General features: G+C 35.9%; 1 protein-coding gene across 3 annotated transcripts in view; it reads left to right on the forward strand.

Moving 5' to 3' along the window:
- Positions 1-22,558, forward strand: part of LOC124593678 (obscurin) — a 688,571-nt gene that overhangs the window by 523,381 nt on the left and 142,632 nt on the right. For all 3 annotated transcript variants that reach the window (XM_047131972.1, XM_047131974.1, XM_047131973.1), the window contains 4 exons: positions 840-1,141; positions 6,234-6,467; positions 12,684-12,804; positions 14,874-15,014. In XM_047131972.1, coding sequence (XP_046987928.1) covers positions 840-1,141; positions 6,234-6,467; positions 12,684-12,804; positions 14,874-15,014 — 798 coding nt within the window. The remainder of the gene's footprint in view (positions 1-839; positions 1,142-6,233; positions 6,468-12,683; positions 12,805-14,873; positions 15,015-22,558) is intronic.

Raw genomic sequence — 22,558 nt, forward strand, 5'->3', positions numbered from 1 at the left:
ACATCGCCAAAATAAAATTCGCTGACATGCTGTGGAGAAGAGCTATCACCATTGCTTATTTGAGGAAGCCACATAAGTCCTCAAACATGACAACAGCTTCAATAGGAAGCAGGAAAGCCCCAAGCTGAATGGATTAGGTTCTCATACTGTGGTAAATGACCATTCCGAGTCAGTGGAAATGACTGGGGAGAAGCCCTCAGAAATTGGGCATGGGCTAGAGTCCAGTCTGCCACCAACAGTAAAGGGTGAAGCTTCAACAATGCCAATCATATTGGCAAAACATCAGAAAAATTGTCATACAGATTCCAACAGAAGAACCTGAGACAGAAGTCAGCAGGCAATGTGTCAACAAGTGGCCATGACAGTCTCAATAATTTTGTCGGTTTTCAATGTTAGTGTTTCCCTCACTATTTTTACACCTGTGTTTCCCCTTCTGATAATTAAACAATGGAAAATCCTGGATGGAATAATGCACACACACATGCACGCACGCACGCGCGTGTGCACCCACCCACCCACCCACCCACACACACACACACACACACACACACACACACACACACACACACACACACACACGAGACCACAGTCTCTGGCTGCTGAGTGTATGTCTACTTCCAATGAAGGACTTTTTGCCTGAAAGCTTACTTGCTAACATTCTCTTTGTTGTGCCTGTATGCAGCTCAGCATCTCCTCTTCTGATAATTCCCTTTATGGTAGTTAAGTAGTTGCACTCCTAAGGTGATCTTGTATAGGATGATTGTGTTGATATTTTCAGGTACTTCTTCACCTATGATGATATGTGTATCACTAACTTTGTAAAATACTTTATATTCTAGTGGAGAAACACAGAGAACAGAACCACCTTCTTTCATGAAGAAAATAGGTGACACTGAAGTATACAAAGGCATGACAGCAAAGTTTACTGCATGTGCTGCTGGCATTCCAGAACCTGATTTTGAATGGTATCGCAACAATGAGCGTCTATTTCCAAGTGATCGCATTAGAATGGAGCGAGAAGGTTCTGGACTCCTGAGACTTATTATAGACTCTGTTGATCCTGTTGACATAGGACGCTACCGTCTTAAAATTTTCAACCCCCATGGTGAAGCAAGCTGTGAAGCGGAACTTGCATTTGATTGTAAGTGGTATTTTTCTGTCATTATGAAGACAATCTATAAGGAACAGAAAGAGTTTTGTTGTAGCTCTCTATCAGAAGTTTATTTTAGAACCTTTACAGTCAGTTCAAAAAGCTAGACAACATATTTCTATTTGCCAAATAGGCAGTTTAAATTTTTAAAGCCATTTGTTATTAAAATTGTCAGTGTAATCTTTTTAAACATCTCCAAGAATATTTATACTACAAGAAGCCTTTAGTGGGATGTTGTTGTAGAAGACACATTGTATTATGTAATAGCACAATGAAGGTGTTAACAAAATTGAGCTGAACATTAAGTCTCATTAAAATGCTGTGCAGATATATGCTATACTAATTTGAAATCTTGAGCCTTTGAAACTATACCTGCAGAATTAACTGTATAAATGGAAAAGAGTGAATTAATTTGCTTATGTACATCATCAATGATCATAATCAGTAACGTAAAACATGTAATCTTGGAGTATATGTAAAGTAGAAAAGTTTAGTAAGAAGCTGGTCTGTCAGAAATGTGAACCTTACATCTTGCAGTGCTGGTCTTCAGTGAAGTTTAGCTAGTATTTTATTGGACCATCTATAATATTAGAGAAAACAGATAATTACATTTTTTTGAATGTTCTGTCCCATCTTTCAATATGAGTTAAAATTGTTATGCAATTGTAGACATCAAGATATAAATATATAGGTAACGCTAGGGCACATAACTTCTGCACATGTTGAGAAATAACTTGAGGTTCCTAGCAAAAAATTCAAATATATACATCAAGTAGTCCAACATAATTTTCACTTACAAAGGAATGGTCACACTTATCATGTCGAAATCTGTGTTGCTTTTTCTACCACTGTGAGTTAATATTGAAAAAAGTCCTTACACAATATTTTAGCTGTGAGAATAACCTGAAAGTCATTACAAAAACTTTATGAAGTAAGACATTTGCCACACGGTTTCAGTGCTTGTAACTGCCTATTGCACAGCCTTGGCCTCTTTTTTGCTATGATATTCCAGTGCCATCTTGGGACAAGGTGATGTTGTCTATGTGCTGCTCTCTTGGCACAATAATGAGAGAACTGATTCACCCAGTCACAGCGATTGTAGGGTAATTAAAATCATTGAGAAATACAACTGATACGTTATCTACAGAATTCTTACCAAATTGCTATGGAATAGACACAATTAAATACATGGTTTAGAACATGTCAAAATTAATTTTATTTGTTGTAACCACTGCAAAAATGCAAAATATTGAAACAATAAACATACATTTTTGTGCACCAAGAACATACAGGTAATGACAATGTATGACAGTCCTACAAACTACAGACATTATTAGACATCCTAAGGTAAAACAGGGTGAGGCCTAATATAAGTATATTTCAAGGATTGTCACACATATTTAATCAAATTTTGAAACCATGTACAGGAAAACTGATAATATATTATTATTATTATCATCGTTAATTCTCCATTAAGGAAAGCGTTAAAACACAATCAATATTCACAATGACAATATGGTACATAAATTGGTACATTTCAAATTTATGGCACTTTTTTCTGTCTCTTTCTTTTCTCTTCCCAAAAACCTCTCATAAATTCACTGTGTTTCTTCTTCCTCTCTTCTGTCCACTTCTTTCCTGATTTCTTCTCTTTTGGTGTTTCTTCAAATTTCTGTTTGTTGATTTTTTCTCTGTATTTTCCTCTGTTTGATATTTCTTCTGTGGAGATGTTTAGATTTTTGAGGTCTTCCATGGTTTCCTTTACCCAGTTAGTTTTCACCTTATTCATCACCACTATGTTAAAAATCTTCTTGGTCAGCATATTTTCATTCATCCTACGAATGTGCCCATAGAATTTTGCCCTTCTTTTTCTGATATTGTCTGTAATTGTCTCTGCCTTTTTGTACAATTCCTTTGTTGGTCTCTTTATCCAGATCTCCTGTCTTATTGCAGCATGAGAATGTTGTCACAGTGGCAGACCAGAAACTGCAGTGATCTGCACACAATAATTTTCTCTGTTAAGTTTTCTGTAAAATGCTTTCCACTGACATAAAAATTCTCTGTCTAACAGTTCAATTACAGTCATTATGCCAGGTGTAATCTGAAGCATCTCTACTTCTTTGTCAGGGTGAGCTCAAAATACAGCTTTCAATGGATCAGAACTTTTGTTAACTGACCATGAATCTAGAAGGAGAAGAGACTTGTTGCCACAGAACAGAAGAAAGCATGATGCATGAAACCATAATGTTTCATTTCCTATTTTTCCTGCCCTCGATGCATCTACCACAAGATTGTCTGTTTAGAACATTGTTCTTTTGACAAGTGGTCCAAAACATTCAATTGATCCTTGAAAACACATACAGTTCAAGCAGCAGTGAACCATCCAGACTAATTATGGGCATTAGTGTATGAGTGTGCGGGTGCAGTCATGGACTACGCAGTCACCTCTATATGTTTCTCCCCTTTGAATGACAGTTTTCTCTTGGCACACACTTCTTTTTTATATGAGTGTGCGGGTGCAGTCATGGACTGCGCAGTTGCCTCTGCATGTTTTTCCCCTTTGAATGACAGTCTTCTCTTAGCACACATTTCTTTTTGAAAACTAGACTGATATGCATTGTAAATGTAAGATTCACTAAAACTAGTGATCTTATGCTTCATGTTCATAGTAAAAGGTTCTATCATGTTTGTTTGAATCACTTCATTTACAGATCTGTTCGAATCACTTCATTTACTAATCTGTTTGAATCACTTCATTTACTTATCTGTTTCTCAATACAAATTTTGTTATTTTTCGTGCCACAATTTTATGTGAGCTTTTGAAGTGACCGATCAAACTTTGAGAAGTTGTAAATTCTTCAGCACCTATTGTGATGGCAATATCTAATGGCCAATCACATAAAGTTATATCACTGACACTAAATGATTTTTGTCTGGCTTTGATAAATAGCTCATAAAACATGCATTTAACTCAAAATCCAGTCATCTCTTGTGTCATCCAGCAACTTCCTTTTTCCATCTATACAATTCACATTCAGAACAGAGAAAGTGATATTTATTTCGAGCAGTATTAACACATAGGCATTTCTTACCATTTTCATTGAGCCAATACATCACTGCTTTTTCTTTGGCTGATAGGGTAATTTCAGTTCCTGGTGTTGCTTTTGGAGATAATTGATAATTATAACGTTGGTGGTATCACTTGAAGAGTCTTCACAGATACAACTTTCTTCAGTTTCTTCATTGTTTGTGGATTTGCAACATGCAATATCAAATGTTTCAGTAATTTCTAGCCACATGTCTGCATTATTTACATGCTTGTGCAGAAGCTTAACTACCATTTCACACATCACATAGTCTTTACACATATTTTCTGTTTGTAGCTTCATTTAGCATCTGTTGTATATCTCCACAGCAAGCAGCAAAACGTTTACAGGGTTTGCCATCATATGTGAGGGCAGACTGAATGTTCAGCATAAAGTGGCTTCTGGAGTATAGATGTAAATGTGCAGAATATCTTTCACAACTCAAATTAGCATCAGGATGATACCTTTTTAAATATGTACCAGAAATTCAAAGAACGTGCATCCCAAAGAAATAAATGTTAGCTTCCCTTCTTCACCAAAACTTTGCAATGATGTTCCTCTTTAGCAAATGCTGCACTAAGATCGCTGCACTTCCCTAACATGCACGAAATGCTCACCATACCAATAGCTTGTGATTCATGATTTCCATGGGTGGTCACCCTTCACTGCAATAATCAAGCAAGAAAAACAGCCATTTTTGTGATTTTATGTAGGTGACTTTTAGTGTGTCGACAGCTGCAGTTTTGTGTGCAGACCTTTTTCACAAATAACTAACACAGGTAAAAAAAATCAAAATGTGTTTCAGCATGACAAATGTGACCAGTCTCTAGTTAGACATTAAATTACAAATTCATGATTAATCCAGGCATGAAAAATTAAAATTGAATTAACAGACTTTCACAGATGGGATCTAATGCCAAAATTTTGTTCGCAAGTATATCAACCACACCATACTGTTAATACTCCACCTACACACTACTTAACCACAAAAGCCTACTCCCTACTCCCCTTACAATACAATATCATTCTTCAAGAAAACAGCCAAATCACATCCTCTAGCCAAATCACATCCTCTATGAGCTTCACATTCCTTTCATCTGCACCTGAAATGAATATTATCATTCTTTACACCCTTCCAATCTCCTCCACTATGGTCTTCCACTTGTCTCTCAACCCTATCACTTATACTATTATGTGCCTCACTCTACTGCCCCTATTTGCACCAGTCTGAGCTTCCTTTAATTCTGTATTCTTAGCCCTTTCCCTGACTGTCCCCTCCTTCTCTTAGCCCTTGCTCCTCCTTCTCTCTTTCCTGTACTTCTTATTCTATTTACTCCCTCCACTCACTAAAAGTTCTCATCTCAGTTTGATCTTAAGAACAAAACAGTGTACTTTCTTGTGTCTAATTAGTGGGTTTTAGGAAAAGAACAAATATTTTTAAGATTTGTTACTATATCCCAGTCCTTGTTAATATGCCTATCCATAATCAAGAGCCATAATAGCTTATGAATGGCTATTATTATCCATTTCACTGTTAGAAACCAATATAAAAACTGCACATAACAGGGTGTAGAAAGGTGTCAGACTTGGGAAACGCTAAGGTGAAAACAGCTATAGCACAGTGGAAAGTATTTGGAAGTGAATTAATGAAAAGAAGGTAAATGATAATGAAGGTGTGCACCAAGGAAGAAAATTCTGTAAGTATGGAAATAGGACTCACTGAAATTAGAATACCTTTTAATGAATTATTCCCATTTGCAGAATTCCAAATGACTGCTATTAGGAAAGCTGATGATAGTGACTCAACTATTAGTGGCCTCTCAGATCTCTGATAATGTAATGAAGTGTGACATCTGCAGTAGTTACTCAAGTCCATCTGGGGTCATTTCTACTGAAGGCTTCTGAGCACAACCTTTCTATGTAACAGACTGTAGATTTGTAAATGTATAGTGAGATTTAAATTATTTTGTTTGTTATAAACTGTACAATTGTTTCAGCACTGGATACACATCCAAAGCGTCCACTGGGCTACTTGTACACTGACTTTGATAAACATCGAAGTTCTGCAGCACCTCTTCCATTGCCAGATAAACCCATTATTTGTAGAATGAGTGACAGGAGACTGACACTGTCGTGGCGACCATCGATACCCATAGGTCCGACATTGCCAGTCACATATCGTGTTGAAATGAGTGAACAACCTGATGGAGAATGGTTTACTGCCAGAACAGGTTTGTGAAATTTAATGTCATATACTTTTATTAATATTATAGATTAATGGCATTATTCAGTCAAGTGAACTAGTCTTCAAATTCCAATAAATTCAGAAAAATAAGCAGATAGCATTTACAATAAAAACAAAGCAGATCAAAGAGAAAATTCTCTTACTAACAAGCATCTATGAAAGCAAAACTCTTCAGAATACATTATACTGAGTATTTTGGAAGATCTGAACCTATTTCTTTTAATTTATTGTCATTTATCAAGGATAATAGTGACAATGATTTGAGAAGGCTGTTTTCAGAATAAAAGGATTTTTAACTTTGGGAAGGAAAGGAGTTCTAGTAGGAAGACTTATTTTCAAAACACATTACTGTACTGTGTAGTATATTTTTCTCAGTTTTTACTGATAACTATTGTCAACAGTGTAACAAAATCTATTTGTATAGAGTCTGACAAGAATATATCAGAACTCATCTATAGGTCTGTGCAACTAGTATTTAAAAAATAGATGAAATTAAAGTTCACAGACAAAAGATCTACAGAGCGAAATTAACACAGTATCAGTAGAGTAATTTAGTAGCATTTTTTTCAAAACTCAATATACGAAGAATATTTCAAAATTGAGTCAGAAATAGTATTGGCATAATGGTGACATTTTGCAACAATTCCTTAAACAAGTTTTAGCAAAAGTCGACTGCTGCTGTGTGTATGAATACTCCATGTCACAATGTTGCAGCAAAGCATGATACATGCATTCTTACAGTTACAGCAAAAGTTGACAAATGAAATATAATTACCCTCTAGTGTCTCAGCTCTCTTTCTGCAGCAAGCAGTTAACAATAAAGGAGTATACCGGTTGCTTTAAGTGGTGTTAATCATTGTTGTAATAATATTTAGTGGTAGAAATAGTATTTCTACCAGATTTCATTGTTGTCAGAATATTTGCAGTTTACTATTAGACAAGTATTTACTTGTGATGCTCTCATTTGCGTCTACAAAGAAGTGCTGCAAGCAGAAGCAGAATGGTTGATGATTCTTGTGATTCTGAAAATGGCATACAGGTCAAGGAATGTTCCAATGGGAGAAAATCCTGATTCAAGAAGACATTACATTGACCTGAAATGCAAAGCAAAAAAGTGTTAAAGGGAACCTGTCATTAAATGTAATCAAGGATTTGAGGTTTCAGCTTCAGAAGCTAAATGTGTAAAAGAATCCAAAGCTGCTGAACTCTGCTACAAAGATATTTCCCATGTTCATCACCACGAGACATTATCAAATAAAATGGATCGAGATAAGCTTCTGTTAATTTCCTAATATTTCTTCACTCCAGTGCAGAGTAGTAGATACTCAGAATGCAAAAGGGAAGAAATCAGTGACAGTGAAGTATACTATCAGAAAAAGGAACAGTGAAGTAGTGCCTGTTTGTGCTGCCAGTTTCCAAGGAGTATCTGGCATGGCAGAGAATAAGTTACTCTATTTAGCAAGCAGGCTCCATGAGTAAGGAACTTTGCCAAAGGAAAGGAGAGAAGGCAACACAACAGGAAAGGATCATAAGGAGGTCAGGAAAGGATCATAAGGAGGTAACTTTTGTCATTAAGAATGATATAAAAATATAAATGCAGAGAGGAAGCCACCATGGAAGGGGGAAAGCTATGAGAGCTTATTTGCTTTCAGATCTCATAGTCAGTAAAATGTTCAAGAGATTCTGTGAAGACAGAAAAATTTTAGGACTGAAACAATGCTCCTTATCAAGATACAAGCACATATTTTAGAAACAATTCTATCATCTGGGATACCTCATACTGATATAATGAAGGAAGGTAATCCAACTGTCATTAAGATTTGCTTTGACATGCAGCAGAACCAGCTTATTCCAAGCCTATAAGTAAGGTTTTCTGTGCTAGACAAATATTGATATACAGTCCGTGCATAGTAATCTATGCTAAGGAGCAAAAAAAGTAAAACATCATTTTCTACACCTGGTTGGAGACAGCTTTGCAGGACTTTCTTTCTGACTTACATAAAAAACAACCAAATGACAGCACCAATACTGTACAGCTCTTGTCAGATTATTGCAGCAGCCAAAATAAAAACAATTGTATGATGGCTATGCTTACAGTGTTCTTGTAAAAGAGCACAAAATTCAATAATATTCATCACTTCTTCGCTGTTCATGGCCATAGCTATAAGCCTCCAGACCAAGTGGTAGAATTGTGATGTCTTACAGAGAAAAAGAAAGCATCTTGTCTCATAAAGAATATTATCATATTTTAGAAGAGCATAGTACTCTCAAAGTTCTAAACATAGGCTGGACTGTTAAAAATCTAAAATATAGTGCACAGAAAGTATTAAAATCCAAGCTACCATTCAAAATGAAAAGCCAGCACTCACAACAAAGCAAAGAAAATTATTAGTGTGTTAGTAAATGATTTATTCTCTGGAGATCGAGTACAAGTTGACATCCTGAGACAAAAGAAACTATGCTAGCCCTTTACCAAAACAAAATATGGCAATCAAAGAAAAGAAAAAATATGTGTCTGCCTTGCTAAAGTATTTTGAAATTCCAGATGATGCAAAGGAGTTTTACAAAGATGTCCTAGAAAAATAATGTATAAATGTAAGTGGAAAACCTTGATAATAACAGTGTGATTGTAACTTGCAATACTTTTTGTGTTATTCATTTCATTCTTCATCTGGTATTGATAACGATACAAGCTCGATGATTGTGTTAAAAGAGTCAGCTCATTGCTATTCAAATAATGGAAAATCCATTGTCTATTCTGATGAAAACCTGTTTGGTTGAAAGCTACGTTTGACAGTTCTTTTGTTGTCTCTATCTGCGACTCAGTATCTCCACTATATCTTAAGTAGCAACTATCCTTTTCATAATACTATCATTGCTATTGTTATATTATGGGGTGCTGATGACCTTGATGTTAAGTGCCCTCCTCCATAAATCATCATCATTATATTATGTCACTGTAATTTTATTTTTTATTCTCAATAAAGTCAAAAACGATAAATTTAAAAAATTCTGTAGAATAATAATACAAGCAAAAATATGCATTTTGCAACAATGGAGACATGTAATAAACACTACAGCACATAAGAAAACTAGTTGTGGAAAAAATACACAGAATTAAAGAAGCCAGTGCAACTGATAACAGCAATAAATATAAGCATTTATCGACTTCTGAAAAAGTCTGAAGTAATCACACCTTAATATACTGTTATAAAAATTAAATTTTAATACATTTCCGTAAAATGCTTTACTAATGTCATGAGATGTAGTAATCACGTAAAAATTCAGATGCTGAAACATATCTATCTACGTGAAAATAGAAAAACTCATTTTATTAAAAACTGTGTTTATTGCTTTTATTGAGTTTTGAAAAAAAGCTCAAAAAAGCTCCTCAATCAGGAAAACAAACATTCACATCTAAATAAAAAGTTAAAAAACTGATTGTGTTTTTGTAGTTGTTGACCACATTGAAGGAACTAAATTAGAAAAATAAATTTGATTTATTGCATTTGTCCACTTATGTAATACAGATACTTTCAAGGGAGAAACTTACAATGAAGCAAGTTGATTGCAATTACTGGATTAGATGATAAATTGATTTAAATAGTTTGAATCTGAAGAATGAAAAACACCGTCAGCAAAAATTAAAGATCACTGCCAGCAAAGGGATACCTGAATTTTTAGCATTTCCAGAAAGCACAAATTTGTAAGAGGCCTCTTTTTATCATTTAAAATTCAGTTGAAGGGAAGGAAAAAAAACACTGTTATTATCAGCACAGCAGTAAGGATACAAATAAGAAGAAGTTATTCTGAACCATGTGGCTGCATAAAGAACAATGAACTGAACATTACTACATTCATAATTTAATTAATACATATTAAACAAAATTTAGAAAATTATAAGAACACATCTTTTAAGGGGGGAGGGGGAATTGTAACTTGAATTTTGTCAGTGTTACATCATAATGATTTGGGAGTGAAATATGTTTCTAATTCTCTTCACTGATGTGTGAAAACTGTGTAACACTTCTGGATAGTTGAAATGTCCCAAGAGTGGTCAGATCTATAGAGAAGAATGTGTGTACACAATTTAATTTGGTTACCACCTTTTAAAAATCACTTTGAACAGTAAACAGACAAAAAAGAGAATAGCCAGCAATTTTCCTACAGCTGAAAATGTGTTAGGTGTGTCTGTACAGCGTTCATAAGACAGCTGTGTGGAAGTCATAGCCTTTCCTAATTTCACCTGCATGTACATCTATACTCTACAAGCCATCTTATGGTGTGTGGGGGAGGCTACTTCATATACCAGTGTTACTCCCCCATTTTCCTGTTCATCTCACAAATGGTTCAGGGAAAGAACAATTGCCCATAAGCCTCTGTGTGGGCTTGCATCTCTCTAATTTTATCTTCAGGGTCTTTTCATGAGGAGGAAGTAGTACATTTGGTTGACTCTTCTAGGAACATATGCTCTCGGAACTTTAACAGTAGACTACACCATGATGCAGAATGCCTCTCTTGCAGCATCTGCCTCTCAAATATGCTGTGCATCTCCTTGAAGCTTTTGTGCTTACTAAATGAAGCTGCAATGAAATGTGTTGCTCTTCTTTGGATCTTCTGCTATGGATCCCAGAGTGATGAGCAATATTCAAGTATTGGTTGAATTAGCGTTTTGTAACCTATTTCCTTTCTTGATGGACTACATTTCCTGTGGTTGGTTCCAGTGACACCAACCTCACACTTGCCTTGCCCTTGATTATGTGGTCATTTGACTCCAGATTGCTCTGTACACATTCTCCGAGATAATTTATGGAAGTAACAGCCTCCAGTGATCGTTCTGCAATCATACAACCATACGATAAAGGGTTTTTCTGTCTATGTATTCCTAATATGAGTATGTGACATTTGTTTGTGTTGACCTCAATTGCCTCTCCCTACACCAAGACTAAATCCTCCATACGTAACTGCATCGAATGCATTTTCGAAATCAAGGGTCACGACATCTCCGTGGGTGCCTGTATCTACTGCTATCATGAACAAAGAGAGCAAGCTAAGCTTCGAGTACTTGTTGCTTTCAGACAAGATTTTTGGCCTCCAAACATGTCATAATATGCTAGCATAAAACTTGTTCCAAAATTCTACAACAGACCGAAGTCAGAGGTATAGGCCTATAGTATATGCATCTGATTAATGACTGTTTCTGAAAATGGGAATAACCAATGCTTTTTTCCAATCATTTGGAATGCTTCACTCCTCCAGAGATCTACAGTAATCTGCTGCTAGAAAAGAGACAGTTGTTTTGCATGTAGTATTGAACTGGTATCCCATCAGATCCAGTGGCCTTTCCTCTGTTGAGCAATTTCAGTTGCTTTTCTATTTTTTGGTCACTTATTTTGATATCTGTCATTTTGTCATTCATGTGCCAATTAAAAGGGGAGCTACAGGGTGATCTTTGTTTATCGTCACAATTGCAAATGTTCTGCTATCATAATATTTTTAACAGGGATATAAGACTCTTAACTTCCCCTGAAAGAATATACACTTAAAGTCTTATTTTTGGAATGATCACTAGAATTCAGTTTCTGGTTATCATCAGCTTCCTGAATAAATGTTTTATCTGTGAAGGTAAAAATTTCCAGAGTAAGGAAGAAAAGGCAAAACCACAGTGCAATCTAAACCAGTATCATTATGTGTTAAACACTAGAGTAATACTGAATCATGATATTTTGAAACAGTTATGTTTTACTGTAACATTCCTTGTCATCAAAATGAAGTGATTTAGCAGAAGCAAAGTAAAGTGTGATACATACAAAAATTTGTTTCTCAATAGTCATGGTACATACTGTTATCTGAGCTGTTGTTTTGTTTGTGTTCCCAGTTTACAACAGCGTCTGCCTGCAGATTGTATTAATATTTCAGTTAGACAAATATTATAAGTCCCGAAGTAATGAATCTGATGATCAAGTAAATACAATATAGTTTAAAATGCATGACTGACAGAGTCATTACTTGCTGATATTATTACTTACGCATCAGTTGACTCTTAAATAGATGCATACTTCTTGGAATTACTAGATGTTGGAACACAATTTCTGTATTTGTTTTCAATATTTCAGTAAATATAGAGTTGCATAATTTCAAAAATTTTAATTCTCAGGTAACATACGTGGCAGACTAAAACTTGTTTGTCGATCTGTTTTAGGTATTCTTGGGTGTGCTTGTGACATTCACAATTTGCAACCATTCCAAGATTATAAATTCAGAATTCGGGTGGAGAACAGATATGGCATCAGTGATCCTTCACCATATGCTGTAACTTACAGGTATGATGAGTAGTTGTGCAGGTGACAGAAGCTGAAAATCTCTACAGAAAATTCAGTGGTCATCTAAGCGAATTTTTAAAGTTTTACATTTAGTTATTACAAATAAAAACATAAAATTTAGGACACTTAAATGACATTATTGTCATTCATGTATGACCTTGAAGTTTCTTTTATTGTAGTGTACATCAAGACAAAGTTCAGCAGCATTTGAAGTAATAGTTATAGTTACACATGCTTAAAATTTGAAAGATGTGCTTACAGTATAAAAAATAGTATCAGTTTTGATCACAATATCCATATTAAATTATTTTTGAGTGTGATGATGAAAGGAGGTAAGTTACACTTAAAGCACTGCTGCTACAACCTTGGCAATAGCTTATGTTTACTTTCTCATTTCCTTTGCCTGTTTCCATGCCTACCACAATCCTGAATAACTAATAGGATACATTACATGCATATTCTTCCTCGTCGTGTCACTTTATTAATTGATTTAATTATGAAAGGAGATTCATGCATAGTAGATTTGTTATCATTCAAGCAACTTTTAGACTTCTGTGTAAGAGTGTGAAACAAAATATAAATGTCACAGTGTAAAATTTCTAAATGAAATTGCAAACATATAAGTAAAGTACAGTAATTTTCTGCTGTAGATGTAATTATTAGCAACAATAATCACAAAACATAGAACATTTGAGAATTACAAAGGAGCATGCACTTTTTGCTGTTGTAATCTTTTTTAAAATTTTTGTGCTGTAGAGTGCTTGGAGTAGAATTTAACAATATATTGTTAGCAATGGTAGAAGCACAAAAGACATATACTTGCTGTATATCGTTGTGAGTTGTATTCTTGCATTATTTCTGTTATGTATATCTGCTGTAACACAGGAAATTCCTAATGGAATATTATTATATCTGTAGATACTGCTAATTCCTGAGTTGTAACTGCTTCAAGATACTCAAAGATCTACTGTGTGACACTGCATTTAGCTCTTTTCTCAGTAACATTGCTTCTTTCTTTAACTATTATTTATCTAGTTGCTGTATACTCTATGTGATGTCTTTCATTTGTGTAAAAAATTTAACGTTATTATACATAATGTACATTTCAACAAAAATGATTTGTATGCAGATGGATAAAACTAGATTAATACTGCAAACTACCATTTTTGCTTTGTCAGTTAGTATGTAGTTAAAAGCTGCCTGTATCAGTTATTGAGAAAGCAATTCATGCTGTTGTATTTATTTTTTAGTTGTTCTTATGTTTTTTTAAATATGTAATAATTATAGAAAGAAACACTGTAACTGCAAAGTTATCGTTGAATTCATCTAGTAACCAAGTGGTATTTTGAAATACCGTATGTGAAATAAATTAAAGTGTATGAAGACTAGCATTCCATAGAAGCTCTCTTGAAAGACAAAATTTAAGATATACTGTGGGGTAACAGTCATTGATAAATATTGTACTTTATCTATCATTCTGAGAGAGTTTTGGGAGAAACTAAAACTTATGTAAACTCTTCTGTGTTAAGAAAAGTGAAAATCATTTGTAGAAAATGTAAATTTGACCTCAGTTTACACTTGTATGTCATCTCTACTACATTACAAAACTGACTGAATGGTCAGATGACGTCTGCAAATAAGATGTGCTGAAAATTATTCATACAGATAAGTAATGTTCTATGTACACAAACACACATGGCAACTGCTGTATTTTGCCCCCAAAAGTCTTGCTTCAAGATGTTATATGTTACCTGTCATTGGTTTTTGTCTGTCACTGTGTTGTATTTGTGGCTGTCAAGTGTGTTACATGTGAAGGAAAGGCTTATACATAGCTTTATAAACTGAGTTATCATGTTTATAAAATCCTTAAGTAATTTGTATATGCCAACATATATAAAATTGTTTCTTAAGTAGATGAAAATTTGTATCCCAAGGAGAGTCATAAACTGTAAGTTAGATAGCCTCAAAGCAGCTGTATGGTGTGTTACAACATGTAATTGAAGTTCAGGTGAATGTAAACTTATTAGCTAATAAACTTGAAAACTTTTACTGCTGATTGTTTTTCCCAGAGCACGTCTTGAACCGGAACCCCCGAAGTTCTTCCCATACTTGGAGCCGGGAATCGACTTCCGTCCTGAGACGTCCCCCTACTTTCCAAAGGACTTTGACATTGAGAAGCCACCGCATGATGGATATGCTCAAGCCCCAAGGTGCGACAAAAAGCCTGTAATAAAGAGCACATTTCTGTAGACACGTAATGTGACCATTTGTAAAAGACTCAATAGCTCTTCACTCATATCTCATATAAAAGATCTCACACAATACACATTATTGCAATAAGAGGAACAAATAATTATTAAATGTTCTCTTGCATGGTAAAAGTCCAATCAAGAAAATATACACAGCTTTAGAACATACATATGAAATATTTCACAAAGATTTCAGTATTGTAGATTTGTCTCTTCGTGCTCTGGTATAACACTAATGATTTAACAGTATTATTATTTGGTTATACTCTTTCACGTGAAGAAAATTAAATTGAAAGTGATATCTGCAGACTCATATAAGTCAAGAAATAAATTTATTCTATTAGAGAGCTCCAGTACCACAGAAAAGATTTAATAGTGCTCTTGATTGTTGGGACTAACAAATTAATTATTTGTTCCTTAATGTTTGATTTTTGTAGTTGTAAATATGCATAATTTTTTTGCTTTTATCAATCATTTTGATTTTTGTGCATATTTTGAATTTACGTTTTTATTTTTGTCTTTTGGTTTTGTGTTTTTGTTCACTTTCAGCCTTTATCAACAGCTGTGTGCAATAACATACCCTGGTTATTTCAGGAGTAAATATATCATATCACTCTACTTATATAGAGCTAGGATTTTTTGAAGAAGTGTAACATACCGCTGTACCTAAACTTTAATATCTCCCCACATATGTATTTAATATGACAGACATGATATGAAAGGGTTGGACCAATGTCAGTAGTACTCCACAGCATTTAATTTTTTAAAAAAAGTATCGAACAGCAGTCCTTTATTCCAGAAATCTTGGTCTGATATTCAAAATTTCCTATCCTTCTATTGGACGTACAGTGTTACTATGCTGAACCAAATCATATGATTATAGTTCTTTTGTCCATTTTTTACTGTCATACACTAACACTTTTGTAACTAGATGTAAAAAAAAAAAATCAGCTAAACATGCTCAGATGAGCTATTAGAGTATTTACATTCAGCTGGATCATCATCATTGAAGAGAACTAGTGGTCAGTCTGTCTGTAAATTCTCCATTCCAATTTTCTTAATAATCATTCACACTAATTTTCTCTGTGATTGTTTTGGAAAATAGTTTTAACTCTATTACTTGCAGCAAAATAATTATGTCTGATTTAATATACATTTTCAACGAACAAAATTAGAAAAGGCAGTGACTCTTTTCCCGGACTGATGGGTGTGTAACAAGGAAGAGGAAAGGACTATAGAAAATACTGCGAGACAGGAGATGGTTGTACTAGTGGCTGTCATTGACAGTGGCAAAATTAGGATTAATTATATTAACAATATCAAAACTGCTGATTTGCAGCTTGAGTATGATAGAAAGAGATACAAGGGAAAAGGCCTTGCAATGTGGAAGTGACAGAGTAATGGAGTAGAAAGAGTGTGGAAAGGGGGACGTGACAATTGAAATTTGTAAAAGTTTAGGCCAGGAGAATTGTAAAAATATAATATGTGCTTGAAGAACAGTTCCTTGTATAGTGCAGAGGAGCTCTTGCTGGGCAGGAGGACCAAATGGTGTAGATATTGAAGGAGGTGCCAGTGTTTTTGTTTGCCTCTTCTGCAATATAGTGACTGAATATGCAGTTAGCCAAGGTCTGGCAATGGCCAGTCATGTGGATAAACTGCTGGTTAGTGGTCATAGCCACATAGATTGCTGCACAGTAACTGCAACACAGCTGATATGTGACATGGCGATATCCACATGTGGCACTAACTTTGATTGAGTAGGAAGTGCCACTTGGAAATGCAGTAGGAGGTAATAGATCATTACATAGGTCAGGTTTCACACCTGAGTCAATCAAAGATAAATGACTTGTGGGTGTAGGGCTGGAATCAGTAAGGGTTTATGGATAGACTAGGATATTGCATAGGTGCAGTGGATGACCAAGTTCTGTGTTACGGGAAGACTGGAGGATTTTGTGTAAAATATCATTGATCTTAGATGACATGAGGCAATCACAGATTAGCAAAGAACGTGGTTATGTTTTCCAAGACATTGGTGTTTTGAGGAGGGCGAAAAAGGGGGGAGGGGGGGTACTGCTATGGGAGTGGGGACTGGTTCACAGTGGCAATGAGTTCGTTTGTATCATGAGAAGAAATAGCATGGGAAATCTATTTGTGAACCAATGAGAGAGGATATTTCCTGCTGTAAAGACTAATTTGCACTGTACAATTTTCATACGTTTAAAATCACTATACCATTTGGAACTGGAATCATGATCATTCATTTGTCTAGAAAGAATTTCTTGCTAACTAACAGTGAAATTTATTTGTATTGCACTTGATCAGGAGGGGGAGGGGGGGGGGGGGGTGCACTGTTTCTCACATTCTTATAACAACATAAAGACTTCCTTCCAAATATTGTGTTTTAAATCACAGAAATCTCAAAAGCACGTTCCTATATAATCCAGCTTTCCAGGTTTGCATGTATGTAATGATAACTTGGATGCTTGAATTAACTTTTTTATTTCATGAATTATCATTATAGTGTAACGATTTTTCCTCTCACAGAGACTGGTTTTAATACATTAATTCTTCAGCTTTATTCGGTGACAGTGTTGTGTCATATTCATGTTGCTGTAATTTCACCAACAAAATTGTTAAAATGTGTGTGCTGCGCTAGGTTACCAAATCTTAACTTTTCACTTGATATTTGTTGAAACAATTTGAAATCTCAGAGTTGAAATCCTGTTTCTGTTGTTGAGATACAGGGCTCAGATTGCCTACATTTTCTCCTCTGTGTATTTTCATAGCAGAGCTTATGATACAAACCATTATAATTTCAGTAGCTTCATCCTCCAGTTTTTCACATTTTTGTATTTCACATTTGATACATTAATGATATGAATTAATAGAGGGAAACATTCCACACGGGAAAAATATATCTAAAAACAAAGATGATGTGACCCACCAAACAAAAGTGCTGGCACATCGATAGACACACAAACAAACACAAACACACACACAAAACACCAACTTTCACAACCAATGGTTGCTTCGTGAGGAAAGAGGGAAGGAGAGGGAAAGACGAAAGGATTTGGGTTTTAAGGGAGAGGGTAAGGAGTCATTCCAATCCCGGGAGCAGAAATACTCACCTTAGGGGGAAAAAAGGACGGGTATACACTCGCACACACACACATATACATCCACACATATACAGACACAAGCAGTGTCTGTATATGTGTGGATGTATATGTGTGTGTGTGCGAGTGTATACCCATCCTTTTTTCCCCCTAAGGTGAGTATTTCTGCTCCCGGGATTGGAATGACTCCTTACCCTCTCCCTTAAAACCCAAATCTTTTCGTCTTTCCCTCTCCTTCCCTCTTTCCTGACGAAGCAACCGTTGGTTGCGAAAGCTGGTGTTTTGTGTGTGTGTTTGTGTTTGTTTGTGTGTCTATCGATGTGCCAGCACTTTCGTTTGGTGGGTCACATCATCTTTGTTTTTAGATACATTTGATACATTGTACGATGATTCTTATTTCTTTTCAGAGATTCAATATCTGCACTCTGTATTCACCATAAAGCACTCTTGTTGCCTCCTAGCTTATGTAGGGTGTCCCATTTATCTTGACCACCATAAATAACTGTTGGTCCAGATGAAAATTACAAAATTTGCATCTGGATAGAAAATTCAAAGGTGCTCAAAGTGGTGACCCTGGTTACTGATACATGGGTGCACTCATTGAAAGAAAGAATTATTTACTGCTTCCAGTGTCGCCTGCTGAAGGGAATTACAAGCAAGCATGATACGTTCCCGCATTTCCTCTGGGGTTGTTGGAATATTGTGATAGACAACATCTTTAATGCATCCCCAAAGAAAAAAGTCCAGAGGATTTAAATCAGGAGACCTAGCAGGCCAAGTAACTGTTCCTCCTTGACCAATTCATCTGGCAGGGTAGCTTCGGTTCAGAACACTATGTGCACACAAGGCATTACTTGCTGGACATCCACCGTGTTGATACCACATAAGCATTCTGATTCTTAGTGGCACTTCATTCAACAGAAGAGGAAGAATTTATCTGAAGAAGTTGGCATACACTGTGCCATTTAGACTACCATTGATGAAATAAGGGCCAATAGTTGTAGTGCCAAGCATCACACACCAGACATTGACTCTCCATTGATGCTGATGTTCCACCTGTCTGAGCCATTGTGGGTTGTCACTGGACCAATAATGCATGTTCCTTGTATTTACCTGTCCTTTGATTGAGAAGGAACATTCATTAGTAAATAGAACATTGGGGAAGAAGTTCGGGTTGGCAAGGCTTTGCTGCTGTGCCCACTGACAGAACTGTACACGATTCTGGAAATCATTCCCATGCAATTCTTTGTGTAGGTGCACATTGTAAGGATGGAACCGGTGATGTGTAAGAATATGATGTACAGTGGTTTTAGGAATGCCAATCTGGTGTTCAAGCTCTGGTATGCTCACATGTGGATTCATAGCAACGGAAGAGAAAACAGTAACTTCGGCAGCTTCGACTGTGTGAGTGCTACGACAATTGCGTTGTCGTGGGCTGAAACTTCCCGCTTCCTGAGCTGTTGCAACAAGATGAGAAAACATCCATTGGGGAGGTGGGTTCTCATCAGGATATCACTCTCTGTTCTGTTCCGCTGCCTGTGTAGCATTTCGCCTGCCTTCAACGACAACAATAAAAGAAACGTTATATCGATGTAGATTGTAGGAAGGACAGCCTTTACTGTATGCCTACTGTACACAACAGTATTTAAAAGGACTAAACTACTGTACTAAATGTACCCATACATAAGAAAACAGTACTGCAATTACTGTTCTTACATTTCCCATAGATGAGTATCTTCGTTGGTGTACATTCTACTTGCACAACTCTTCAACTGACGATAGTTGATGAAATGACGGGTGTGTATTCTACTTATGTTTATATTTGTCGTCTGTCAACGCCAGCACGTGGATGTGTTCCATAACCCCGAGTACATGCACTAAGCCATGGGAATGTCAGCATCAAAGTTGTGTTATATAATTAATAACTTTCAGTGAATGGTACGCTGTGATACATTTTTGAATAGGTATTTAGGAGAGAAAATGAATTACTGAATGAAAAATCACGGTGCCATTTAAAAAAGTCATACCGCTGTTCATATCTTTGTAAAAGCTACAATGAAGGCAATCATGCTGATTGATGTCCCCCTGATGGCTAAAGAACATTTGCTTGAAACATTTTAGTTTGCATCTGGAGAAACAGTTATTTAGGTTGGTCAAGATAAGTAGGACACCCTGTATATCGAGTTAAGTATGTTAAGAGAATAATTGTTCTATAGAACTTTATTCTAGCATCTAGTCTGATAGATTCTGTATTATATAGTGATACCACATGTATGCCCACATCAGAAAAGTTTAGTCTCTGGTTCATTATTTCTATTGGTTAGTAATCCAAGTAGATGGGTAATTATAAATGATCTGAAAACAAGTTATATAAATCTACATATTTTAGACTGAATCTAGCCGCGAAGGCTGTTCCTTTTGTCCTATATTTTCAAAACTCTTGCCGGTGTCAGTTGTGATACTTGTATCCATGCACTTTGTTTATGGTCATTATAATATTATTAGGATAACTATTACTTATTATTCTTGGCAAAAGCTAAGTCCTATGAAAAAATATAGAATATTTAATAAATTTTATGAAGGCTATGGTTGTGTAAAATTACAGTCTTTCTTTACATAACCTCTTGCAATATATGAGGTATGTCCACAAAGTACGTTCCATTTGGTTATATAAAACAAACATGTACAGATACAGAAAAAATATTTATTGTACAAAAATCTACAACTTTTAAACTACTTTTCTACATAGCTTCCAAAATTTTGTAGGCATTTGTCATAGTGTGGCACATGTTTTTGTATGCCTTCTTCATAGAAGCTTGCCACCTGTGTATTCAACCATGTGATAAAATGTTCTTTCAGCTCATCATCATCGTTGAAGTGTTGACCACCAAGGACAGATTTTAGGTGTTAGAAGAGATGAAAGTCACTAGGAGAGAGGTCCGGGCTGTACGGAGGATGATAAAACGTGTCCCAATTGAAATTCCTGTAAGAGATGTTTGGTCACACTCACCGTGTGAGGTCACACATTATCATGGAAAAAAACAACACCTTTTGACAGTAATCCTTGGTGCTTGTTCTGTATTGCATGGGGCAATTTCTTAATGGTCTCACAGTAACTGTGGGCACTGATTGTTTGGCCTCGCAGTAAGAAATCAATCAGCAAAATGCCTTTTCTGTCCCAAAAAATGGTGCACATGACTTTTTAAGGTGTCAAGATTTGCTTAGACTTGACCTTTGTTGGGGATAAAGTGTGCCTCCATTCCATCGATTGCCATTTTGCTTCAGGGGTGTCGTAGGATACCCAGGTTTCATCCCTGTGACTACCTGAGAAAGAAAACCATCACCTTATTCATTGTAGCGTGTCAAAAACTGAAGTGCACCGTCCATCCGTTGTTTTTTGTATTGTTCAGTAAGAATTTTGGGTACCCAACATGAGCAAAGCTTTTGAAATTTCAGTTTTTCAGCAACAATTTCATGAATTAGTGATCGTGAGAGTTGCGGAACTTCCATAGCAATGGCACTAAATGTAAATTTGTGATTGTGCTTAATCTTCTCTTCAATTGTGTGAACCAGTTCATCAGTAACCACAGACGGGCATCCACTTTGTTCTTCATCGTGCACTTGATCACGTCCTTTGTTGAACAGTCTGACCCATCTTCTAACCGTTGAATCACTCATAGCATTTTGTCCATAAACCTTGCAGATTTGTTGATGAGTTTCCTTTGGTTTAACTTTCTTTGCATTTAGGAAATGAATCACAGGTCTTATTTCACACACGGTGGCATTTTGAATTACAGCTGACATTATAAAGAAGCACTACAAAGCAAACGTTGGAGCAGTGATCTGAAAATGGCATACATACCTTCTTCTTGAGTCGGAGTAACTGCTGTACATGCTCAGAACTGCAATCGTAGCACTGCCATGGATAGAAATAGAAATGGAACTTACTTTTTGGATGACCCTCATAAACCATTTTTAGTTTCCAATGTACTTCTCTTCCAGCCATTATTTCTAAAATTAATTTGATTCACTTGTTTCATAATGTAGCCCATGATGGAGTAACAACAATATGGAAAGGATAGATTAGTGGCAGACAGGCACGATGAAGAAGATGTAACAAATATTCAGCTTCTGCACAAATTCCTTCATCTGAAGTAGAAAACACACACACATTCACACAAGCACAATTTACACACACACAAGACTACTTCTTCAACAATCTAGCTGTTACGGGTAGGTGGGGTACAGAAGAGGCCTGGGGTGGAGAAGGTAAATGATACCAGGGTAGGGGTGGGAGAAAAATTACTGCTACCTGTAGAAGCATGCAACGGCATGTTGAAGACATGATAGGGCTGCTAGGTGAAGCATTTGGAGGCTGTGCTGGAGGAA

The sequence above is a fragment of the Schistocerca americana genome, chromosome 2 (assembly GCF_021461395.2).
Source record: "Schistocerca americana isolate TAMUIC-IGC-003095 chromosome 2, iqSchAmer2.1, whole genome shotgun sequence".
NCBI lineage: Eukaryota > Metazoa > Arthropoda > Insecta > Orthoptera > Acrididae > Schistocerca > Schistocerca americana.